The following is a 20,241-nucleotide window of genomic DNA, read 5'->3' as shown; positions in this document are numbered from 1 at the left end:
TCTTGGGTGGGAGCAGGATGGAAGGCAGAGCTCCCAGTCATGGAAAAGAGTGCCCACCCCGGAGGTATTTTAAATAGGTACAGCATCCTTCTGGGCTTGGCTCTGGATCACCTGCTGATGGAGGGGCACTAATGTTTTAGGCACTGCCATGTAAACCAGGAGTGGTTTGCCATTTAAATTCCAGTCCTCTCTTCCCCATCTGGCCGGGCACAGCAATGTACTGCACTACACTCGTTAGTTCTTCAGAATAAAAAAAGTGTCTCTTCAGTTAACATGCAAAACCAGAACTGAGTCATGATTAGTATAAAGCATGAGTGAATCATCTTATATAATTTATTGCTTTGGGTATCATGATTTAATCCTTAAGTAGCCATTAGCTGGAGAAATGACTCAAGACAAAAAAACAAACAACAGAGCTTGCAGCTTCCCTTTTTTCAAAGGAAAGCTATTAATTGCCTTGCATTTTTTTTTTTTTTTTTTTGGATAATAAAGGCAGTGACTTCTCTCTTCTAGAAACACCTGCCTTTAAAAGAGAAAAAAAAAGAAAAGAAAAAAGGAACAAGATGTGACTAAAAGGAATTCAATTACATGTGTTAGGAAGAATATAGAAGGTGTAAAAGGAAACAAAACAGCAAAGAGGCTTAGCCACATCCAGTCAGGAGAGTCAGAACAAGGGGATGAAGCACACGGGAAGTATCCAGGCTGACTTAACATGGCTTTACTTCAGCCCAGGCCAAAAAATTATTTTCAGTTTCAGTTCTGTAAATATCAACTCTCAAATTCTCCATTACACTGTTCCAAAAGACTGCTACAGGTTTCCCCATGTGTCAGCTGAATCTGAGAATCAGAAGTCATTAAATATGTTTCATCATGATTTTCCAAATGCATCTGACAGCAGGAATCAAGCTACCATTTGCACTGAGATGCAATTTGAAGTGGAAATTGAATGTTATATACCGGAGTGGATTAATGGCACTATTAGCTTTGCCATTAAGTGCTAAAAATAGTGGGCTTGAGCATCATGTATCTGATTGAAAGCTCAAGCCAACTCTAGGGTCTCTGCGAAAATGGGAGGAAGCTGTGCTTGCACAAGACACCTTAGCCCTTATTTTCAGAAGGTGTTAGGAATTGCTCTGCTCAGAATTGGAAAGCCTACATGAAATGAAATTTTGCAATATACTTTGCAATAACATATTATTATAAATATTAACATAAGTTGATGCCCCTCAGCTGTCAGTTCCCGCTGCTTTTCCACAGATAAATATATACATATATATTTTGGGTTACGTGCTATTATTACTCACTTGTTTCTTCACTAGAAAAACTGTATAATCCTCAGGGAAAGGTAAAGAGAAAATAACATTTACTGCTAAGTGTGAATAATGGAGTTTTCTAAACATAATTCTCTTGTGATTATGTTGAATGAAAAACCTTGTTTAACATTTGTCACAAGAATCAATCTGGTATCAGTTGATAAATGCATATCATTTTCTTTTATTTTCAGTCTTTTTCAACAATAGTTTGTGCCAAACCAAATTGGAAAATTTAAAGGAAGTCATAGAATAATAATCAGGCAGCTATTCCTATGCAACAGGTAATTACTCCTTTCCTGCTGCTCCAAATAGCCAAAATAATGATTGAAATACTTTTGAAGATTTCTCCTCAGTTTTGCTCTTTATAGAAAAGGACTTAGATAAAAATAAAAATATTTTATCTTAGCAAAGACAAAGCAAAGCACACTGTTTTTGAATTCTGTGCACCTTTCTAGAGTGCCCATTATGTTATAGGCTTTGATTTGGAAATATCTTTAAACATGTGCTTGAATTGTTGACCTGGGCACTTCATGGTGGTTACTCAGCTCTCTACTGACACACAGAGTTATTCTGTGCTGAACTCTTGACTTGGTAGAATTTTAGGTTTTGGTAATAGAATACTTGACAAATGCAATAAATTAAACTTCAGATCTTATTCAGTACATAATTTGTAGGTAGTAAACCAGTTGAGTAGCGACCTAGTTCAAGAAAAAAAAAATCATTTAGTATTTTTCCCTGAAGTCATGAAGATATTACTAGTTATCAAAAATAGTGGAAATCTGGTTTGGGCTCTTTTGCTTTCAGGTTATCAAACCCCAACCAAGATAGAAGTAGGAACCTCACAATAATCTGGCAAAAACGACATATGATGACACCATCATAAATACTTGGATGATTAAGTACTGTCCACTAAAATGCTGTGCTTTTTTATGAAAGTCTTAGAGTAACAGCTTTGCAAAAGCATTCTTACTACTGTCATTCATAGACTGTCATTCATCAGATCCAATACTGGAAAAATATCAATTGTTTTTTCCAAGAAGTTGTATTTCATACATTTTTCAAGCAAGTCAATAGCTAATGAAGTTATTTTATAGTCTGAGGCTCACTATGATCTGAGGCAAGAGTGAATCTGAGGTGAATAGAGGGTGTGCAAATTTGTATCAGATTACTAGAAGAGATTTTCAAATCGGAAGAGTAGATCCTCACCTGATATAACCAACAGAAACGTTATCAAAGTAGAATGCTTGAAGTTCACAGCATTTTTGAGTTGATTCTTTCAATTTCCTTTCAACCCTGGCTGCAGCAAAAAGCTCCAGTACTGCAAGTGGAGAGAGGTCTGCCAACCTTTGTGATTAGCAAGAAACAGGAACGTCTAGCAGTGATTACAACGAAGTGGCTTTTAGATGAATATTTCTATAATTGCAGCCTGTTAACAAGTTAATTTAACCAGACGCGACTTTTGGACATGATACACAGTTTTCTTTCTCATCCAAGTTCAAAAGGAGACAAAGCAGATCTGATTGCAAAACACTTCTCAGCACCTGCAGGTGCTCTGTCATATTCAATGGATTTTAAGTGCTTTAGACTAATAACACTGAGTATCAGTTGTGTCCTCTCACATAAACGGTGAAAGACAAACAGATATGATTGAGCCAGCTGCATTCTGCTGTTCAGCTTTGTCAGTGCCAAGAATCCCCAGAGTATTTTCCTTGTGTCTCTGGAAAATATTGCAGCCTTTGTCTTCATAAATCTCATTGCCCTGCGGTGCCAGGCTGAGCTGTAGGTGCATTTGGCTGTCTAAAGCCTAATAACCTAGTGCTGCTGGCTGACTTATTTCCTGGCATTACAGATGAATGCAAGGCTTTGGAGACAGGCAAGGTTCAAAGATGGTTTTACTGAGGTGTCAGATGCTGTGGGTGGATGGGTACTGGGAGAGAATTTTCTGTTGATGCTTAGATTACCTCAGTTTGTTGCTGTCCAGTGTTGCTTCCTTGCAGACAAAATACACATATAAGAAGGGCAGAAACAAAAATCAGAAAATCACAGCTTTTTTTTTTTTTTATTTTTATTTTTTTATTTTTATTTTTTTATACTATTACTCCTCAAGTACCAGAGATGTACCTAACTTCTGTCCTGCTAGTTTGGTCCTAGGTTCTTTTTGTGTTTGGCAGATGTGACTTTAATACTATAGCTGGAAAAAGAAATTCAGCTTTGGTGTTTTTATCTGCATTGCTATTTGTAAATAACTTCTAGAACGGAGTGAGACAATCTTTCGTTACTGCTTAGATTTAGCTGTAACTACAAATAGCAAAGGCCTGTGTCTGTTTATTAAACCAACCACACAGGCACAGTTGTACTGCTGCTTCCAGGGATTTGGCCCTTTGGGGTAAAATGAGATTTAAACTCTCTTCAGGATTAGAGTGCTTCCCTTTTCTGGATTCTGAAATTTGCAATATATATATATATTTTTTTCTTGTTTGTTTGTTTTTTGCTAGTAATGTCAAACCACAGTGTGTAAATATTTTCTGTTAGAATCTTCTTGATATGGAAAGCTAAATGCATTTAGAAAGCAAAATGATTTGTGAAACCTTGTACCCATTTGGTAATGAAAACTGAAGCGACATCTATTTAGACTCACGGCATTTAATGGTTTTGTGTGTGTGTGTGTGTTTTCTCCAGTTCAAGTACTCAAGGTTATTTACACATATTTCTTTTGTATTTTTTGATAATGTATAGTTAGGGGGTTTTGAATAGCACATTTTCCCATTTAAAAGAAGAAAAACTGACATTTTGTTAGTACTGAATGTTTTCTTGACAAGAAAAGGTGTTGCCATGAAAAGGTTACATCCATCTTCAATCTTACTTAACTTCTGATGGCAGAAATTAATTAGATTTCATCTGAATTCACCAAGGACACTGTTGCTAACAGCTTAGAAACTTCTGAAACCATTCTGCAACCTTACTCTCCTGTGCTCAGAGGATGCAGGTGACATAACCCTAAACCAGGGAAGTCTGATCTCAGGATGTCCCTCACTCATAGTGTTCTGAAGGATAATGTTGTCACTACCCAGCATTTTTTTTTTTTTTTTTTTTCAGGTGGACAGGCTGAATCTTCAAACCCCTCCCTGCTTCCCCCTAACTCCCTCTGTGTTCTTCTCTGTAGGTTTCACACACACAAATACATACACATATATAATATTAATATATACAATATTAATATATACACTATTAATATATGTACACATGCAATATATTAACAATATATATGCCTAATTTTACTAAGGATTTTCTTTATGTGATCTGATGATGCCTTTCTTTCTCCAAGCAATATTAGCTTAAAAGGCTTTTGTGGACTTTCTGGAAAGACCATGTGCTAACAAGGTGTCCAGAGATCTGTCATTGCTGTAGACGCACACCCATGCCTACTGGGTTATCTTTCCTTTGCTGGCTAATTAGATGTCAGAAAAGGAAAGGGAATAACATGCTCCTATCATTCTGCAGTGGAGATATAATGAGATTATGTGACTGAGATTCAAACCCAGATTACTTAATTCGTGTCTATTGAACACAAGATTCTTCTTTTCAAATGTAGTTCAACTTTTCCTCTCACTGAGGTCTCAATCCATGAAAAGCAGGGAGGTAAACACACTGGGGCTGAGAGCCTGAGCTTTGTGCTTTCCCCTCTGTAGTCCCCTAGTCGTGTGAAGCTGGGCAGGTATTTTTCCTGGAATCTGTTTCTTCACTTCTCATACTAAGGGAGAAGTGGTGTGTGAATGCCTCCAGATTCTGCAGACTTCCCCTCGCTCTTTCCATTCCCCAGCAAATATTCAGTGACACTGATGTTGGAATTTCAAAAAGCTCTTAGTAGTCACCTGCCACTGGCAAACATTGGTGGCTAAGGTTTCTAAATAACATCTGTGGCTAAAAATACAGAAGAGAATGTAGCTGAGTGTGCCTTACCTTGTAAAATACAGGATAATGATGAATGATTTCTGGAGTGAAAATTGGCGGGGTTTGATTTAGCCAATTTTGGTTTTCTGTTGCTGCTGCTGCCCAGAACCATGCCTGCAGGCCTGTTTTCTTGTGGATGCTGTTTCAGAGACAGAGCCAAAAGGAGCTGCCCAAAGGCAAAATTTATTTAATTTAATTTCGTTATTTGAACAACAACTTTGTCTATAATTTTTAAAAGCCAGGATCTAGGAATCTATCTTGTGCTTGCTGAGTTAGGTGGTGTGTAGTAGCTCATTCTTTAGAAAATCTGGGCTTGTGACTGTGCTAAAGTGTTCATGATTCACTGCCTTGCTTGATCTTAAAATTACACCACTGCACGTGTAAAGAAGTGTGAAGGTTTTAGTGAATGCTTAGTGTTTGCAACACTCCTGTCTAAAGCAACAGGATTAATTGTGTGTACAATAAGGATGGTCAACTGCACGTGCAGATTCAGCCATCAGCACGTCATCAGTGACTTATCTAAGACATAGTGATTGTATGAGGATGCTTGTTGCTTTATTCTTATCCTGTCATTTGCTGGGCAAGACTTAAAGCAGATGAAGCAACTACACTAGTTGTCTGAGCATATGGTGCAGGGGCCAGAACGAAACAGGGTGAATGTCAGGAGGGAACAGTGATCTTCTGTGTTTGTTTGTTCCTCAGTCCCCTCAACCCCCCCAGTATTTGCTTTTGTCATTACCAAATACCTTTTCTGACAGATCACAGGCTGAAGTTTCAAACAGATCACTGGAGAAGAGGCAACCTTCTCTCACAAGGCTTTTTCCAGGGTGAAAAGCCCCCCCTGGAATATGGGAGATCCTGACTCCTCGACCCGCTGTGCATCTCGTTACAGCAGCGGAGCAGTCGTGTTTCACGGCTTTCACAGCTGCGATCCGAAGGCTGGCCTCTGAGGCTTTCAGGAGCATGGGACCAGGATTGCTTTACATCTCTCTTAGACTCCACTGTCAGTTTTTTGCTATTTCAAACCCTTCAGCATTTAACACTCATCCTTGCTGTCCCCAGGCACTCCCAGGGGCTGAGGGACATCTTGAAAACGGTGTAGAGTCCAGTGCTTTATGGCTCCTGTCACTTAAACCCATACATGCGGCTCTTTGGTCTAAACTGCTTTGCTGGGCCACTTCTGTAACAGATTGAGATTAGGGAAGTGTCTGGTGCCATCTAGTGTCACAGAGGTGTAAGTATATAGAACTGTCGATACTTTTTTTTTTTTGGTGTATTTTGTTTATTTGGAACGCCATGTGTTGTTAACTTGCTTAGCTTTAGGGTTTGTCACTGGATGCAGCATCAGTCTTAACAAGCGAGACTGACATTCAGGTGTGTAGGGTTGTGCATGAAATGCTTTGTAAGAGGTTGAAATACGAGTTAAAATGGGGCTTTGTATAGTGTCACCAACTTCAGCAAAGCTTTCATGACTAAAGCACGGGCCATGGCAGGGCGAGCTGGCATGAGCAGTGCTGCTAAAGGCAGCCAAGGTTCAGCTCAGCTCAAGAGAGGAACAATTCTAGATATCCCAGTCAGATTAGACCACACCTTCTGGGCAAGTGATTTTTGTTTTTTTGGGGCCTGGGGTCTGTGTGGTCCCCCTGGCACTAAGCGGCCAGCTGGGAGGGCAGGGGATGTGCCGGGGAGCCCTGCTCCGACAGTTCCTTTATTAGTGCTTGTTGCTCACAGTGGGGAGCTCGCAGGAAATGGCTTGAGTGGGTGAAGAACTGTTATTTTTATCAATGTGTGGGTTGTTTCTGTTCTTTTATTGATGATGACAAGGATCCACTCTCAAAAGACTGGGAAAAAATCCGTTGTTCAAATTCAGTGACTAAGTAGTTTGTGCGTTTCCAATTAACAAAAGAACACCGAATAGCTCTATTGCTAATTACTGATTTGCTTTATTTAAATATCAAACTGACACTATGCTTTGCAGAACATACTATACAAAACAATGAAAAATGAAAAAATGAATGTTTTCTTTTAAAAAAGAAGCAAAAACAAAACCAAAAAAGCCCTCATCATTTAGGCAGCATGTACTTACTTTTCCATTTTAATGAATAGATACAATCTCTGTCTCCTAGTTCCTGTGATTTTATTTATTTATTTATTTATTTACTTTTCCGTGTTCTTCCACTATTCATGAAAAGTGTGCACGCTGGGTTCATTACAAAATTAACCCAAATTACCTGAAAAAAACAAAACAAAACAAAAAAAAAACCAATGCAATAAAATGATGTTCTACAAGAAAGTATTTATTTTGCTGTGTTTCTGGTGAAACATACAGAACGGTTCAAATTTGCCACACATCCAGCCAGTGGGGCTGGTGTGGGCTTCCCCTGCCCAACTCTGGGCTGTCCTTGCAGGCTGGCAGCCCCTGGGTGTCCGAGCACCCTGCAGGGTAAGACGCACGGCCCTGCTGCCAGTCCTGTCCTAGCTGCCTCGTCCCTCCCAGCTGTCCCCATCTGGCTGTCATGGTGAGTGCTGTCCAAGCCCTGGCACATTTTTGATCTGCGCTTTTGTGTGGATAGGCTTCCAGGAAGGGGAAAAACTCGTGTTCTAGCTCAAGTTACCTCTGAATTAAAAATACGCCCCCTGGCAGAAAATTTGCAGAGCTTGTGCTGTAAATTCAATTAACTTTCCCAGCAAGCTTTTTCTTGGCCCTTAATTCAAAATCACATCTATGAACTGAACAATAAAACTAAAATGAAGTTGAGAAATTCTGACTGTCACAGCTCCTGAATGTGATGCTCCTGACCCAGCCAGGAGGATGGAGAAGCTGGGCTCCCACCTGCCAGGATTCAGACATGACCTAGTCTGATTTCAGCTGGAAAGTTTGGATGTGAACTGCTTCTTCTTCATATCAAATATATGAATATGTTATTTCCACTTTCAGCTTAATAAATTTACACAATCATAGAAGAAATTAAGCATTATGACATTGTGTACCTTGTGAAGGTTTTATAGGGGAGAACACTGCAAATACTGGCAACAGTTGTGTGAGGATTGTGTCTGAGCATCACTAGATGTCACTCTCAACCTGAATTTAGCTTCATGGACTTATGCTTGTCAGAAGTTTTCATTTTAAATTATTAATCTTTCATTCAACTCCCTACCTCCTTTATTTTCTTGCATTTAATGCACAGGGGATCTTCCAGTTCAGCGTAGCACAATCTGTTGTGCATAAATATTTTTCTCGCTTAAAACCAGGTTCAAAATCGGGTCATGAACAAATACCTAAAACTTGCAACATGATCAATTTCTGTGCTAGATATGCAGTGGGGAAACAGGAATGGCAAATAGTCCTGAAATAACTTCTTTCTCACTTTTGGTTGGTTTTCCTGTTTCATTCAGTACTTGCTGGAACGGTCACTATATCCATCATGTATAACGAAGATGAGAATGTCCATTTCAGCCTAAAATATCCACTTAACTTCAAAGTACTGGATTTTTGTGTGCGTTAAAAAACAGAGGTGATATTTAGGTGATTTATGTGATTTAATTTAATAAATTTTCTTTTAAATTGCCAAGGGTTTCTATTTGGATACTTCCTGGCTTCTCCACTGAGCCAAACATTTCCAAAGAATTCAGAGCACTCTGAAGGAATTTGCAGATCTCATCTGGGTTTTATTCACCTGTGTCTGTGGAGACAGAAAATTTGGAAAATATCCCCTTCCCGCACTTCCTCCATTTCTTGCAAATCCTCACTTCTCTCGGTAAATGCCTCTATTTCCTTGTAGCCAGCCCAGCGTGCTGCCAAGTGACTGGCCACTGCTGCTGTTTGTGCTGCTGTTACACCTACAAGGTGCAGCCCCAGCGCTTGCTGCTGCTGCAGAGTCACAAGCCATGCTGGACACGAGATCTCTCAGCTCTCACGGGGATTTTTACTCAACTCTTTAAAGGAGTCAGCATATCATTCCCTGGTCATATGCTGCCTCTTGAGCTTCTCTGACAGGTCAGCACAAAGGAAAAAGGTGATGATGACAGTGGTGGTCCAATTCCCTGCAGTGCAGCCCTTCTGTGAGTATCCATGAGAACAGGAGAAAGTGCTTACCGAATGGGCTCTGAGCCCAGACTGACTCCTTTTAGATCGTGGCAGAGGCAGGAAAAAGTGACCTTCACCTTCTGGCAGGGAAGCAGCTTCCCTCTGGATGAACCTTGCTGCCTCTCCCCTGGGAGCAAGGTGCTCTCTGAGGTGGCTCTGGGCTGTGCTTCTGTCCCTCTGTGTGCTGTGCTGGAATCAGCTTCCCTGTGAAAGGGGACAGTAATGTCTGCCTTACCTGTATCAGGGCTTTCCGTGCTCTCTTGCTGGACTCAGGATCGAGGGAGAATTAGCCCTTCCCAAATCCTAGGCATAAAGAGCACTCTTGGCTTTTTTTTTATTATTATTATTTTATTTTTATTTCTATTTTTTTGAGCTGTAAAGATGTGTGTGATGTCTATAGGAACTTACACCTTGAAATATTTATCAGTGGCCTTCCACTGTTCTCATCCATCACATGGGGGAGAGGGAAAGAAGGGGCTCTAATCACTGTGAAAATTTATACTACCCCTGCGGCGTAGCCCCAGACATCCTCTGTCTCTGTAAAAGTAAAGGTGCCTCTGTGAAGTTTAGAACTTTCAGTTGTGAGGAGGACCAGGCTGGCCACTCCTTTTATCCTCCTCTTTTATCTTGGAGGATTTGGTTGAAACTATCTGAGCCATGGGCAGCAGCACGCTGGTGGGGCTGCTCATGTCGTAAAGGGAAGGTGGCAGCCTCCCAGGGCTGCTAAACTGGTGGCTTTAAAACAGTAACTGAGACAGAATAATTAAACCCCCAAACCACGGAGCTTCTGTGGCAGGAGGAGTTGTGGGAGGAGTTGTGCCAGCTGGTTGCTGCAGACATTTGGTGTAAAACACGGGCCCGGCAGCCTCTGGGTCAGGTATTTTTCTGGGGGTCTCCTGTGTGCCTAGGAGCATCTCTTGACCTGCCCTCCCTTCTCACTGGAGACCGTGTTTGTCTTTTGTGTTTGAAGTTCAAGGCAATGTTTCTCCTTTGGCTGCTGAGCAGTGCATGTAAGCACTTTATCGTGCCAACCCTTGATGCCAGGATGTTTCTTTTTCAGTATCTCACGTAGTTCCTTGCTGCACCCATTAACCTAGCTAAAACCAGTATTTGTAGTTGTGATATGCTTCCTTCAGAGGAGATACTCTACTGCTTCTGGGCCTTTCAGCCTTTTCCTCCTTTCTTCATATTTTCATTAGAAAAGTGAACTGTTCTGTCTTCAATTACTCATCTTCCTCCAGCCCCTAAGTGTTTTGTTTTTTTTTTTTTTTTTTTTTTTTTTTTTTTCCTTGATTTACCATTGGCACGTCTCCTCACTTCACTTTCTGCTGATTAGCACCCTTGGTATGCTCACATTTGCACTAGGTCAAGCCTCACCTTACACAATGGAGTCATTAGGAGTTGCATCTTCCTCTCATTTTCAATACCATTTCACAGAGGGAAGAAAGAAAGGGCCCACTTATAGTTTTAGGCAGTAATTCTTGGGTAAAACAATTTCCAGGGAAAGGCTTTGTTTCTCAACTCTAACGTATTTTTTGAGGGCATTCCAGCCTTGCTGAAACATTTGTGCTTCAAAGAGAAGCAATTTTTTTTAAATGAAGTTAATGAATTTCATTATTTATTTATTTATTTTTAAAAAGGGGGGAGGGATCATTTCAATGTGTTGAAACAAGAATAATTTTTCAGCCTGAAACGACTTATTTCATGATGTCCTTTTGTTGGGTATACAAATGTTTAGGAAAATTCTTTAATGAAACAAAAAATTGACTTTTTTTTTTTTTCTTTTGCTTATTAAAGAAATATTTCTGGTTGATAGAATCAGAATCGTTTAGATTGGAAAAGACCTCTAAGATCATCTAGTCCAGCCTTTAACCTAGCACTGCCAAGTCTGCCCTCAAACTATGTCACTAAGCACTACATCTACATGGTTTTTGAAGATCTCCAGGGAGGGCAACTCAACTACTTTCCTGGGCAACCTGTTCTGATACTTCAAAACCCCTTCAGTGAAGAATTTTTTCCTTATATCCAACCTAACCTCCCTTGGTGCAATTTAAGACCATTTCTTCTCGTTGTATTGCTTGGTGCTTCTGAAGTGCACTTGTCTCAGAACTTTTTTTTGAAGTTCCACAAAAACGTAAAATAACTTCACACAGTGTTATCCACAATATGCTATTGGAAAACTCATGTGGATTTAGCAGTTTTAAAAAGTGGGTAAGAAAATATCTGATTTTTGGCATGTGAATTCATGCTTGCAAAGACATGGATGTGAGAAGCAAGATAGCAGATCAGGAGGCTGACATGGAGGTTCACATTTGAGGTTGGATGTGGAAACCAAGGAAAAAGCTGTTCAAAATCTCTGTAAATCTGAGACATCTTAATTGTCTTTTTAGGCTAAAAAGCCTAATGAAGCATGACAGGTTTGCGCTGGAGGGAGTGGGACCTCTCTCAGTGATCGTGGCCAACAAGTCAGACAGGCAACAGCACTTTCAGCAAGGTCATGGCAAGGCAGGGTATGCTTCTCCATGCAAAAGCTGCACCTGCTTGGCAGCAAATGCACTTAGTGTAAGTACAAAATAGAAGGAAAAGAGGTTTCAAAATCATCTTTGACACCAGCTTTTTCCTACTGCCAGAGTTGTATATGTTGCTTTGAAGTAAAGTAAGTTTCTGATACAACACATTTACTTTTTGCATGGGTCAGACAACACAGTGTTCTGGTTCTTGAATGTTGGTTCAAAACCCTTTTCTGCCTTGTTTTCTTCTTCACTGGAGGCTGTGTATATAGGTACAGAATTTTCCCATGTGTTTGCTGCAAAGCATGATCCTGGCATATGTTTGAATCAATTAACTTGGAAGAAAAAAAGAAAATTACACCAGAGCCTTTAATAAAGGAAGGTGTAATTAACGACTTCAGATTAATTGAAAATGTTTGCTCTAAAAGTAGCAATTGAGCTCTGTTCTGATTAACTACTTTCTCACATACTTTGTAGCCTTGCAGAAAATGCTGTTCAGCAGAGAGCAGAGGGAAAAAAACCTGTCTAATATCTCTGTAGAACCTTTACAAGAGAAACCTGTCATTTTCCCATTCTAAAATATTCTGCAGTACTGTAATTACACTATACAAAAACATTCCTTGATTCTTTCATTTAAAAAGATAATCAGTTCCTCAAGGGCTGAAGACTAAAAGGCCAATATTACAAATTTGATTCTGGATGAATTAGTTGCTATTTTTTTAAGCAAATGACTTAGGAGAGCTGTCAACGAAACATGCTTCCCATGATTTCATTTTCCAGTTTTGTGAAAAATTTCAATCCTGTCATGCTAGACATAGAACAGTCAGAACTGAAAGCATTGAAAGACAGTCTTTCAAGAAATATTTCTTTAGAAGCTCTGGACTTAGTTGGGCCTTGTTACATTACTGACCTTTGTTATGCTAGCATTCTTGCAAAGAGTAGCAGATATCTTTTAATTAGTTCAAATGATTAAAAATTGTTTATATTAACATATATTGACCTTTCTTTCCATTTGTATTGCCTTAAGTAATCTTGGGAGAATTAATTTCTAATCCCTTCCCTCCCACACATTTGCTGTTGTGGTCTCCCTGGGTCTGTCTACAATTTACAGCAAGTGTGAGCTTAAGGGATCTTGTTCATGAGGCCATTGATCTTGTGTGGCTGTCAGAGCCTGGTCTTAGGAACAAATTTCAGACCTTTCTCTGGCATCTGAAGACCTGCCCGCAGTGTGAATGGGTTGGCCAAGTCTCCATCCCACTGCTCTCCACAGCTTGTCTTTGACTGCAGCCCTAGTTCAGGATGCCTGCACTTGCCTCTTGCTTTTGTGGTGTTGCCTTTTGGCAGATAAATCAGTCGGGATCCTCAACAAAAGGTCCATAACTAAGCTCTTAAAGAGCAGGTGGGATTTATATGCATGGGGCTGGGCCAGGGAGCTGCCCTGCCTTTGCTTCCCAAGTGGTCCATTGATACCTCTTCTGAAATGAACATCTCAACTTTATGTCCCTGTGCTTGTAAGATTGCTTTTAGTATAGTACAGAAAAGCTGAGATGAGACCCATCATCAAAACAAAGCTTTTCAATTCCTGTCATGTTTTTAAAAATTGAATTTTGGGGAATTTTTTTTATTTTTTTTTCCTTTTTGCCTGTATTTGTAGCAGAATAAATTTCCAAATATGAAGAGTTTTCCGTTCAGCCACATCTGTTCAGAAATTTTAATCTTATTTCCATAAGGTTTTGTGTCAATAGAAGTCACCATATACAGTAAGGGGAACCAAGGTTTATTTTGTTTGTAGCTGCTAAAAAACTTTTGTCAAATGTGGGGTTAGATTTCAAGAATGCTTTACTGTTAATTCACTCTTCTAATCACTAGGCTCTCTTCAAATAGAGATTACAAAGGCAGAGTCTAAAATGCTGTTGATTTTTACAGAAAACTTGTAAGGTAACCTACAGGTGCGTTTATGCTTTGATCCAATATGCACATACTTGTGCTAGGGTTTGAAGACGTACATTACAGATAGCTGCCGTGCATAAAAAATATTGCTGTGAAAATTGCCTGCTGTATTTGCAGTTCCTCAGGCAAACTTTGCCACATTTAGTATGGAATTTGTTTTGTTAACTAACATGTTAGGTGTTCAGACAGATCCAATGTGCAGTAGTAGATCATAATTTTAACATTCTTTGGCTCAGTGACTTCAGGAAGTCTCTGGAACATAAATATCAGTTCAAGAAAAGCAAACAGCTTCTACTTTTTTGTCTTTTCACAGAGCTGCCATAAGGAAGCAAGACATCATTATTGTTTCTTTCAGTTCTCAGCAAAAAAAAAAAAAAAAAAAGGAAGTAAGACTTAATAAAAGCCATTGGCTGTAAGATTTCTTGAGAGATAGAGAGACAGAGAAAAAGGAAGAGAACGAGAACCGTGCTGTAGAAAAGCAGGTGTGATTCATGAATAAACTATAGTTTGTAACCCTATGGGAAACTGATGAAACAAATAGAATTTTCACAGACATGGATAATACAAGAACACAAGACACTTTTTCACAGGTAAAGACAGAAACTGTTATGGCTTATGTGAAAGTGCTATTTGTTGTGCATAACTGAAGAGGTGACATACGAGAAACTAAAATGACTTTGTGTTTTATTAGTAGGGAATTTGCATTAGATTGTTTAATGTAATTCATTAGCACATAATATGAGCGTGGACTGGTTTAATATATCAGAAATTGTTTGCAGAAGTTGGTTATGAAACAATATTTTTCTGTACTGTGCTTTATTCTTAAGAAAGTTGAAATGTGCAAGGTTTTCCTGATATGAAGGGGAAAAAGAGAGATCTGTCTTTCTGTTGCTGCTAGAGAGGATTTATTAATACTATATATTATCTGCACTAAAAATTTCCATAAGGTAATTGGAGGGGGAAAATAGTGTTTTATATTATAGGCAAATGCAGTTTTTGATAATCATACAGATATTTGATAGAATTGATATGTCAGAATTGAACATACATCAGCTTGCAACACTACTGCATTCATCTGAGGGCGCCTGACAGATATACAGTCTTTGTAGCATTCTGCTACTTTCAATACATGCAAGTTTGGAAGTCTGTTACCTGGAGAATTAAGCCATGGAAAATTGCCCTCTAGCTAGGGAAGTTGATAGCATGTGCTGGTGGAAAGTCCCTGGAGTAAAGAGCAATTAGAAGAAGGAAGGGGTGTGTAATGTGTAGGCTGGAGGTGTGACAGAGTGATCTAAGTTGGCCCTGGGCAGCTACCAAGAGTGGCTTGGCTTGCAATTACTACGTGCTTTGAGAAGAATATGAGATCTAAGGAGAAGTCTGCTCTATAGGTGTGATTCCACTTTTCCACTGAGAAGCAGGAGATGTTCACTGAAAGATTTGCTAGGTGAGGCTCTAGGCAAACTCAGGGGGAGAGCACAAATGAGGAGGAAGCCTCTTTCGGTTTGTCAACATCTTTGGTTCATCAAAGAGGAGGAAGGGCATGGTCTGCATTTGGTTCCCTCCATGCTTCATAAACATGCATGGCCTTTGAAGTGTTTGTTGAGGGCAGTGTAACAGGTCATCCAAAGATTGAGTCAGTGTGGCAGATATTAATTGCTTCACCTGAGGAGATGACACCTGAAATGTAATAAAATTACAGGTCCCATCTGGCACTATTCAGTGCAACGACGTGCTAGGATCTATTTGGAGAAGCTGTTGATGACAATGCCGTTGAAAAGGCACACATTCAGACTGGAAGTGTTTTCTCTTTCTTTACTGTCTACAGACCGTGTGTTTATTGCTGAGCATTGACGCACAGGCCTGAGGTGCAGCTTATGAATCATTGCTCCTATTTTGGCAGCTACTGCTGGGCAGGTCAGGGGCAGCACAGATGTGGAAATAACCAAATGCTTGCTACCAGAAAGGGCTTACATGAATGAGAATCAGAAAACAGGAAGCTGTAACCAGATGGTGCTACTTTTTCCTTTCTTTCACTCCCCAAGGCCTGCAATGAAGCATGTGCATAAAGCTCAGGTTGTATGCTCACCAAGTGATTTGCAAAACAAAATTGAGCCTGAGAAAAATGTTTGAAACTTTTTGTGAACTTCTCTTAAAATTTGACTGCGTGTCTTTCTGATGCTTTTCATCTAAGTCTTCTGAGGGCTGATGTAAGGTGGAACAGTTGTCAACCCTTTTGCTTTTCCAGCCTGCTTTACTTTAATCAACCACTTTAAAGTACTTTTATCCCCATGGCTTTCCCATACATTTTTTGCTAGACTTTTAGTTAAAGGCCACCTCTCTTAGGTGATTCTTTTCTTTCCCTGGTCTTTTTGAAGGTAGCTTAAATCAGATTTTCAATGTGTATATATGTCAAGGGATCAATTCCATTTAAATAAGGCCAAATGATTCCATATCTTCTGATATTTATATTCATGAACATGTACCCAGCCTCAGGAGGAGCTCCCGTAGCTTTGGAGATGGGCTATATTCGTGAGACTACAAGTAAGAAATCCAATTTTCTCCTGACCTACTGAGGCTTCTAAAGACTTCACATATTGGGTGGTTGGTCCAGCTCAGTTCAGGATCTGGAGTGATCAGCTCCTTGCAGCTAATGTCAAGTGTCGCTCAGAGCCAGGACTTGTGAGACAGTTCAGCTTCCTTGGTCCTGCTCTTGTTTTGAACCTAGATGTTTGTAGGTTACTGAATGAGATGTGCTGTGTAAGTGCATGCTTTGTTGAGACTGCATTTATATTTAAAACCAGAATCAATTGTAGGCAGAGTTAAATATCAACGTGGAAATACTCTGTGTAGGAATCAGAGCTCACGTTTCCTTGATCCATCTAAAAAATCCTCAAAACTTGGGTATGTCTTTCTTGTGTAAGGTAAGATCAAAAGACCCAGGGAGACTGCACTGAATTCTCTTACATTTTCTACTCAGTTGTGTAGCCCATTGAACAAAGAACAGGGGAAATGCCTGTGGGAGAGGGGCTGAAGTGCATCCTCAGGTATGTCTTCTTCATCATCCTTACAGCAGTAGGTGCTGACATCCCTCAGTAAAATTTCTTGCTACAGAGCCATTTGGACCTTTATCTGTCTTGTTTCATTCTCAGTATGGTACAACTTCCTGAACATGGCAACACAATATATGTAGTCAAAGATCTTTTTGAAGGGATTTTTTTTTTTCCCCTGAGTTTAAGAAAATACTTAAAGATGCAGCATAAATAGATGTACAACAAGCTGATTCCAAGAAAGTTGACCTTGGAAAATGGAGTCTGCTTTTGTAAGGGAGCCTTAAGAACGTTAAGAACATAGTGAAGTTGTGTATATATATAGACAAGGATTATATTCTGCTAAATCTTTTGGAGTATAAGGGAAGACTATAGGAGAGGGGGAGGCAAGGAGAAATAGCCTTTTTTTTTTTACCTAAACACTTTGTTATGATGATTCATTAACAAATCAGAATCCTGGGATGAGGGGGTGGAGGTTAGGTAAGAAATGAGACATCAGCAGAGAGATACTTTTTTTTTTTTTTTTTTTCTCAAGTTTCAGACCTTGTTTTGAATGGAACATAATAAAGAGTTTATTCGTTAAACGTTTCAAACAATGTAGAATTCATGGAGACCCGTAATTCTCACTTAAGCATCCATGAAATCAGCATTGCCTTCTCTGTTTTGCACTTCATGCTTGTTGCTTAGCACATGTTACCTAATGTGATCTAATAAACCTCAAGCGTAATGAATCATGTATTGTTCAGCTTTTAATAATTTTAGCAGCCAAATTCTTGCTTGATATGCTTTTACAAGATGCTAGGGCACAAGATCAGATTGTAAGCCTGTGAAGAGAAATATTGCATACTTTTCTCCAAAATAATTAGATGTCACTGCTTAATAGTCTGGTAATCTTTGTTTTATCGCAAGATTAATTGGACCATCATGTTAATAAGCAAGTATGATAATCCTTGATAGTTCTTATCACTGTGGATTATTTTAATTACTACAACGAAAGGCATGAAACATCATTATTTTAGTAACAAGCTGAAATACTTCTATATGAACCTCCTTTATTCTATTTTAGTCCGTTTTGTAGTATAACATTAAAGTTGTACCTTAGCACACCAAGAAAATACACAGTAAATTCATGCTTACCAAGTAATGTTTTGAAATAAAGTGTCATTTAATGTATTCAGGACATGTACTGCATGTTTCTGTGGTGGCAGGGAACTGAAATCAATGGGAGTTTTATTCCTGTATTCAGTGTGCCTAGCATAAAACTATAATTGAATGAATGCTTTGGAAAATATTCCCATAGTAGCTACTTCAAAGGCAATCTGTACCTATTTACTTAATTCAGTTGCATCCTCTTAATTCATTTGTACTGACAACAATGTTCATCAAGAAATAAAACTTATCACATTAAAAAATTACTTAAAAAAAAAAAAAGATTTACTTTATTTACATTTTTAATGTAATTTGTGTCTGTAGAGGCCACCAATATTTTGGAGGAAAACAGTGACAGTGGAAGAGGTAAACTTAATTTAATGGTTAAACATGAAGGAAAAAATGAAAAACGAGTGAACCTATATTTTGGTATTGAACATGGAACATGTTGGCCATCCATCACACAAGCTGGAAACTATTTCACACTGAGCACTTCTGCATTTTCATTGGTGTGCCTTGCTGCAGCCTTGATAAAAACAGTTGAAAAGCTTTCCATAAACTTTTTCCCCTCCTATGCACAGTAATATTCTTTATTAGTGTACTTTTAGCATTAAATAAATGGGCCAGTTGACTTTTTAATTATTCTAATCTATGTGAGAAACAGAAAGGTTTCACTGCTCATTGTATGGTGCAGATGCTGTGGTTTGTCCCTCTACACACTTCACACACATCCAGGAATCTCGTGGTGTGGCAGGAGGCACACCAGCACTTCCAACATGCACTTTTCAGGTACAGAAAACTTCTTATTCTACCTAAATATTCTGCAGTCTCAATTTCTGTTGTGAGTACTGCTTGTGAAGATATTTTGGTAGCTATTTGAAGAAAAAGAGCAGCAATTCAACAAAAATACCATGTTAGGGTTCATTAATTAAAGTTGCATCTACTTAATGTGAAGTGAAGCAGCAAAATCACAAAATCCATGAGTTTTAGCAAACATAATGCTTTTTAATAGTCAAAGGTTCTTTCTTTTATTTCTTTGTAAGCAACTGGACTGAGATATAAAAAAGGTGTGAGGGGAAAACTCCTAAAATGCTATTCAAACTGCTATGATTTTTTTATTTGGAGCTGTAACTGTAAGACTGTGTCTTTATACTCCAAGATTGCTGCTTGGAAGCATCTGCTTTTGCTTTAGTTGTTAGAACTAAATAAACTAGATTGAAAGTTGGCATCTAGTGTGGGGCAGAAAGCAGAATAGCTATTGATATACTGGTCCTATTTCATCTCAGTGAGTACTGAAGAACCAAAGCACTGTAGGCTTGGCTCTGCACAACTGAGGAACTGAGGGCACCCCCCTGCCTGCCTCAGATTGCCCAGGCTGCTAGGATAAGCCTGGCTGAAACGGGATCTAGGATATATGTAACTTAAAAATTGGAAAACTCGTCGTATTTCTCATGATCTGAAGCTTGTAGCAAAAGGTATCTCCATGGGTCTCTTTTGTTTGTTTGTTTGTTGTTTGTCTTCTTGTATAAGCTCTAACCATTAGTGTTGGCCTGATCTGGTCTCCCTCCAACCTGCCCACCTCTTTCTGGGAGATGTGGAGAACGTCACACTCTTCCGGCAGAAGCCTTTATCAGTGCTGAGTACTGGAAAGATGACAATGTGTTTTGCAGACTGCTGCCGTCTATAACCTCCCAGTGGGATGTTTTATTGCAACAGTGTGAAGCTGTTAACTTGTGTTGGTTTGTAACCTACTGTAACTTCTGAGTCTTTTTCTGAAGAAAATATGTTCCTCAGATACACTGTGTGTAGCTGGTAATTCTGCTGAACTTTCTCAAGATATTTTTTTTCCAGTTGTTGAATTGTGCTTCTCTAATTTGTTAAGTTTGTTTTGAATTTGAATACCCGTTGCAACCCACTGTGGTTCTTTCCACCTTCATGTCTGCGAATTTAATAAGCAAAATCTCTATTGCCAGATTGTTAGAGAAAACATTGAATAGAACAAAATGAAGTCGGTCTCCTGTGCCACACCACTCAATATACCCTTTGGTTTTTCACCTCTGGTAATTACTTTCCGAGTGTGGTTTTCTGACAGGTTCCAAGTGCTATTAGAACGAGGGTCCTGCTGAGAACGTGAGGGCCCGTTAAGTGGTGATTGAGGGAAACACTGATGTAATTGCTTCATGTTAAACCTATAAATCATCAGGTTTTCAGAGGGGACTTCAGGAAAAGTTTAG

General features: G+C 39.2%; 1 protein-coding gene across 6 annotated transcripts in view; it reads left to right on the top strand.

Moving 5' to 3' along the window:
• The window catches only part of LOC118176630 (delphilin-like), an 87,285-nt gene that overhangs the window by 31,697 nt on the left and 35,347 nt on the right, over positions 1-20,241 (top strand). Inside the window, exon 1 of one of the 6 annotated variants that reach the window (XM_035343727.1) lies at positions 10,088-10,228. The exons of 1 other annotated variant lie outside the window; for it this stretch is intronic. Coding sequence is in view for 1 of the 5 variants with exons in the window: in XM_035343723.1 (XP_035199614.1) it covers positions 14,366-14,401 (36 nt within the window). In the remaining 4 variants the exon portion in view is untranslated. 4 more of the 6 variants (XM_035343724.1, XM_035343723.1, XM_035343726.1 and 1 more) reach the window with 4 other exon arrangements.

Source organism: Oxyura jamaicensis, chromosome 20 (assembly GCF_011077185.1).
Source record: "Oxyura jamaicensis isolate SHBP4307 breed ruddy duck chromosome 20, BPBGC_Ojam_1.0, whole genome shotgun sequence".
NCBI classification, from domain to species: Eukaryota; Metazoa; Chordata; class Aves; order Anseriformes; family Anatidae; genus Oxyura; species Oxyura jamaicensis.
Note: the sequence above shows the minus strand (reverse complement) of the source record. Positions and strands in the feature narration are given on the sequence as shown.